Source organism: Phlebotomus argentipes, unplaced genomic scaffold, assembly GCF_947086385.1.
Source record: "Phlebotomus argentipes unplaced genomic scaffold, Phlebotomus argentipes genome assembly scaffold_4, whole genome shotgun sequence".
Lineage (NCBI taxonomy): Eukaryota > Metazoa > Arthropoda > Insecta > Diptera > Psychodidae > Phlebotomus > Phlebotomus argentipes.
Genome location: NW_026776174.1, coordinates 4,974,419 through 4,979,619, shown reverse-complemented (window position 1 = coordinate 4,979,619; position 5,201 = coordinate 4,974,419). Strand labels below are relative to the sequence as shown.

General features: G+C 39.8%; 1 protein-coding gene across 1 annotated transcript; it reads right to left on the bottom strand.

Annotated features, from left to right (window-relative positions):
• LOC132257633 (cuticle protein 3) lies at positions 1 to 1,475 on the bottom strand. The gene is made up of 4 exons (XM_059754620.1): positions 1,349 to 1,475; positions 798 to 907; positions 579 to 727; positions 1 to 511 (listed from the first exon to the last, which is right to left on the bottom strand). The coding sequence occupies exons 1-4, from the start codon at positions 1,358 to 1,360 to the stop codon at positions 132 to 134; spliced, it is 651 nt and encodes a 216-aa protein (XP_059610603.1). The 5' UTR covers positions 1,361 to 1,475; the 3' UTR covers positions 1 to 131.
• Between the last annotated feature and the right edge of the window lie 3,726 nt (positions 1,476 to 5,201).

Sequence of the window (5,201 nt, the reverse complement as noted above, 5' to 3'; positions counted from 1 at the left end):
ACAGTACTTTATTTTCTTGACTTGAGGGGAGCGTTAGAGCACTCGCTTTTGAGGGGAAGAGGGGGATGAGAGGGGAGAGTGCAGTAAGCTTTTGGTACATTGGTGTGGGGAGGTGGGGAGGGGTGGCCAGTCTAGCCAGTGTACTGCAGGGTGTAGGACCCCGTGTTGATGTCGAAGTGCGTGGCAGCGGGGTGCGCCTGGTAGCGACCGTGCGACTGTGGCTGGTAGTAATGGGGCTGCTGATAGTTGAATCTGTGCTGGGGTTGTTGATAAACCGGAGCCTGCTCTCGCACAGCGGCGTTCTCGTTGTAGTACTGATTGGGGCCGGCCTGGTAGTTGAAGCCGTGCTGGGTCGCGGGCTGCGAGCGCACGGGCGTGTTGTACTTCTCCTCCTTGTAGTACACGCTGGGATCCTCACGGTACTGTCCGTCGTCCTCCTCGTTGGGTCCCAGTGGCCGGATGGCTTCGGGGTTGTTGTCCAGAGTCGGTGGTGGCACATTAATGTCAGTACCTGCGATATTGAAACAAGGTCGCGCGAGATGTTAGAAAATGTGTGCAAGTGAAAGTTGAGTAATTACCTTCTGGCTCAAAACCTCTCTTGCTGGCTCCATAAGAAATTTCTCTCAGCTTTCCTCCTGCATCGACATAGCCGTATTTGCCGAAAACCTCCCCGTTTGGATGCTTTGTCTCGATCTTGAAACTGCCATCGGCCGCCTCGTAGCCGAAGCTGAGCGTTGTAATTACAAAATGCACGATTATTATCTCAAGATCATAGTGCTGATGATGAAAGTGCGTACCTGTACGAGCCATCCTCATTGTGACGGTTGATCTGTTTCAGGATTGGTACAGGCGTGGTGTACTGTTGACTTTGAACCGCCACGATGGTCGTGAGCGCAATAAAGATCACCTGCAATTGACATTTATCAATTATACATTCTGCTCTTGAGCGCGCGCTCGTTTTTCATTTGCGAATTCAGTGCGAATGAAAATTTCTCCTCTGGCATCAGTGGAAAATGAAAGTGATATCAAGTGGCTACACATTTTCACACAATTAAATTTTACTATCCATCGATTTGCAGTCTTGCATTTTAACTCTCTTGTGCGCTACAAATCCACACTGTCTGCAATTTGGTGGGTGATTTATCCCCAAAATGCCGTGCAATGAAGATTAATTGTGAATGCAATTGAGCAAGTACAATACTTCACAATATATCGCGTTGCACAATGAATTCCACACACAAAAATCGTATATATAATCCAATTTCGTTGCTCAGCATTATTCACTTTTCTTCACAACACGAGACACTCTCGAGATTGCATAGAAATAAGATTGCATGGCAAAACTCACCAGATTTTTCATTTTGATAATATATTGTACAAAATAACTTATCACACTAGAAAAATTCAATAAAAAAAACACAGTCCACGAAATGTGAGAGACAATTCTCGAGCTTGTACTACTTCTTCGACGTTTGTTTACCAACAACACCGCCGAAGACCAACTACTCGACTTTTATACGCTGCGACTTTGTTAATCCCGCCACCAGTATTGCATTGGGAGTCGCACCATTTCTTGCTATACATTTCAAACACACTGAAGAATCAAACAGGTGGAACACATTTCTTTTCAAACCATATTGCTAATCGAATCGCGTGCTGATGTGGAGGAATTCGTGTGGGGGTTGTTTTCGTCACTTTCGGAAGTATTGGTAGCCAAGCACGTTCATCGCAGTTTTAAATGTCGCCTCGTTGGCTCTTCCTTGAACGCAATCCCCAAAGGTCGCCCCATTTATTGCCGAACTGCCATTTTTATGTTGGATGTCGCATAAAAATCGAATCAATTTTATTGCCCAAGTCTCGCGATAGAACAGCGAAATCTACTTAAGCGCAACATTTGTCTTCAGCATCCCAGTGAACTGGTATTGTCTATGCCTCAATCGAGATACTGGTGGAAATTGCAGGGTAGGTTTATCGCTTTACCTACTGGTTTTTCATGCAAAAAGAGAGTGAGACCATCTGTGGCATGTGTGGCTCGTGTGTACCTATAGGTACTCATTTGTTATTAGCATTACGTTTCATAACACACGTTGAATAATTGTTAAGTGAGCTGGAGATATAGAATAATTTTTACTGATAGCGATTTCATTTTTATATTTCTCTCCACTCAAAAAAAAATTGTACGTTATGGTGTATGAAGTTCTGACTGTCTCTCGCATGCGAGGCAAAGCGAATTCCGAAGCATTTGTGGGTGATGTAAGAAATTATAACATTTTTCTATGGTTAATTAATTATGTATATTGGTTTTTGGTCTTAAATTGGAAAATTACAACTCTCTTGACATCATAAAAATTATCCAAACACGGGAAATAGATTAATGTGTTCCTCAGCAGACAAATAAAACTCAAATGCCGGAATAATTAAAGTCTTTTGGGCCTGTTTGTGTACTTTATAGTGTTTTATCATACAACACGAAACGCCTACCTGTAGGATACCAGTCACAATGCCAGAGGGAGAGGCAGTGCTGAGCAAAACGTGTCTCTGTTTTATTTTTTTCTTGAAGAAGGTCAAGAGTGACTACAGCGCGAGAGAACATGTTAATAATAATCCTGATTATTAAAATAAGAGAATTTACAGTCTTCTCGAAAAGGTAAGTTATGGCGTCAAATATTATCACGATAAGTGGCACGAAAGCAACAGATTGTTCATTGCAGAGCTAAAAGAATAAAACCACAAGAAAGCAAACTTGTTATGGCTTCAATGCGTTACAAAAAAACACTACGCTTGGAATTCGTAAATTACATGTAACGTAAATGTATATGTGGTAAAATTTCAGGTGACACCTGTAGTTTAAGAGTACAGATTTCTTCCTTTTTGCCTTTCTATAAAGTAATATGATTCAGAGAAAAGCACAATTTTTCCTTATAATTTATGCAGAAATAGGATTTTTGTTTGCAATTTGACACGTTCTTGGTGAAAACTGGTTTAAATAAATTTTATTTTTCGTTCAATTTTATTGGCTGTCTGTCGATAAATGCACAGAAAATGCCAATCAGAAGAAGAAATGAAGTGCAAAAAATGTGATGATTAATGATAAGCAGAATATTGTAAAAGCTCCTTTGATAAATCCTTTAATTTCCACTGATTTTCCTAATAAATTCATGAAACATGAGTGTTATTTCCTCTCAACGGTTTAGTTAGTTTCTAGTACAAATCTAGAGCAGTTTAAAAACACTAATAAATTTACAATAACGCCTAAAGTATTGTTTTACTTCCCCTATAAATATTGTAATAAATCATGAATAAAATGCATTTTTATGAATACTTAATCGTTTACCGGGCATTGTCACACCTTTGGCAATTATTCATATTTTGCCCACTGTAATTGCTAAAGTATTGGTTTAATTTTGTGAATGATGCTGAAACTGGGCAAGTTGTGATTTTTCGAAAAATACCAAATCAAGTGCAAATATCACAACTTCTTCGACACCATAAAATTCATACAAGTTCGGCAAATTGATTAATGTGTTTCGTTTTGAGACGAAATGAAGGGAAACAGAGTGTGTGTGTGAAAGAGGCTGGAATTATTTTTAGCGTTTAATCTCATATTATTGCACAATTTTTCAACCTTGAAAGATCTTGAGGCTGGCGACTTAATTGACTGCAAACATTCGAGGAATTCCACATCTTTTTCCCTCTCCCAGTTACGTGTGAATTCGCATACCCGATTTTAATAAGTGTATTTTATAAAATAGTTTGCTAATCCTATTATTCAACGATAACAAATTAGGATAATGTTTACACTTGATATAATGTCTGATTATTATAAATATTGGGTAATGCATAACGATTTGAAGGCGTTTCACGGTTTACTAGTTACATAATTATTCCACCTCCACCGACATTCTTCATTGCGGGTATCCTCTGGTCTGCAGCACACGTTTCTAATGTGGAACCAATGCGCCCAGCGCTGAGTTACAAGAGTTCTTTTCTTGCAGATCCGCTCGATTGATACGCGGGCGTTTTAATCATTGTCTTAAGCTTTTTAATTGCGCGATTTCAATCAAATTAATCGAGTGGAAATTTCTCTGGACACCAGAAACAATTAGGCGGACCACTGAGTATGGTCTGCGAGACATTGTGGGTGAGCGACGATGAGGAGAGACATTTCTCACCGGTTTCAGTGGTCGTGAATCATGCGATGATTTATTTTATATCCTTGAAGATCACTTTTCGAGCCGCGCTCTGTCGTCATAAATCTGATATGACGCAAAATGCTGAGTGATATTCAATTTCACTTCCTTGTGCTGCGAAAGAACGGTGAATTCCTACGTGAAGAAACGGTTCATGAGCGGCTGTGAGAGATCAATTGCAACTTTATCAGCCCACACCTGAAATCGCGATCGTAAATTAATCTACCCAAATGCCTGAATGTAGGCGATTTACTACAGGATGGATCGCAAGTTTCATGGGAAATTCATGGGCCGTTTGTTAGTCACCTGAGCGTTTTCACAGGTGAGAGGCAATTCTGTGGTATTTCTCACTCAACTTATGGCTGGTTTATTTATCGTTGTTATTCCCTGTTAAATAAATAATCTTCCCGAAATTCACAGCTATATTCTCATTAAATTTTCTCCGTGACTCAGCCAAAGACGGAATCCAATAGTCCGAACCACAGGGATGAATAACCCACAATTGATGATGCATGATTTTCCTTCGGGAAAAATTGTGTAGGCACAAATACCGGATATGAATAATTAAACCACAACCCGAAAAAGATTAACTCTTTGTGCTTTATCTTGTGGTGAGTGTTCAATTATTTCCAACAACGTCATAGCGGCAAATTTGAACTTGAAAACACTCGCGCGGAGTTTATTTTAAAAAATAAATCGTTAGGCACGGTAAAAGGAACAAGTTCGTCAGATCATATTCTGGTTTTCTCGCAACTTTGTGTGGACAAACCTAGGCATAAATATACTCAAATCTAGGTGGAATGAGAAATGCACGAACGCGTGGTGTATGAGAAAAAAGAAAGAACCTGAAATATGTTCACATGGAATATTATTAGTAATTGAAAGTGTGCGTTGAATCACCGTGTGTTAGATAATATGTGTTTCTTCCTGTAAATGTCAAGTTCAGAGATGAACTGCAAAAAATAGTGCATGGCTTGGGGAATCCATTGTGCTCGCGGCCGACAAATAACT

Bases quoted from the DNA above. Each gene is read 5' to 3' on its own strand.
- LOC132257633 (XM_059754620.1), bottom strand. The intron at 728-797 runs GTACGCACTTTC...TACAACGCTCAG, and splicing joins AATGAGGATGGCTCGTACAG to CTTCGGCTACGAGGCGGCCG. The intron at 512-578 runs GTAATTACTCAA...TCAATATCGCAG, and splicing joins GAGAGGTTTTGAGCCAGAAG to GTACTGACATTAATGTGCCA.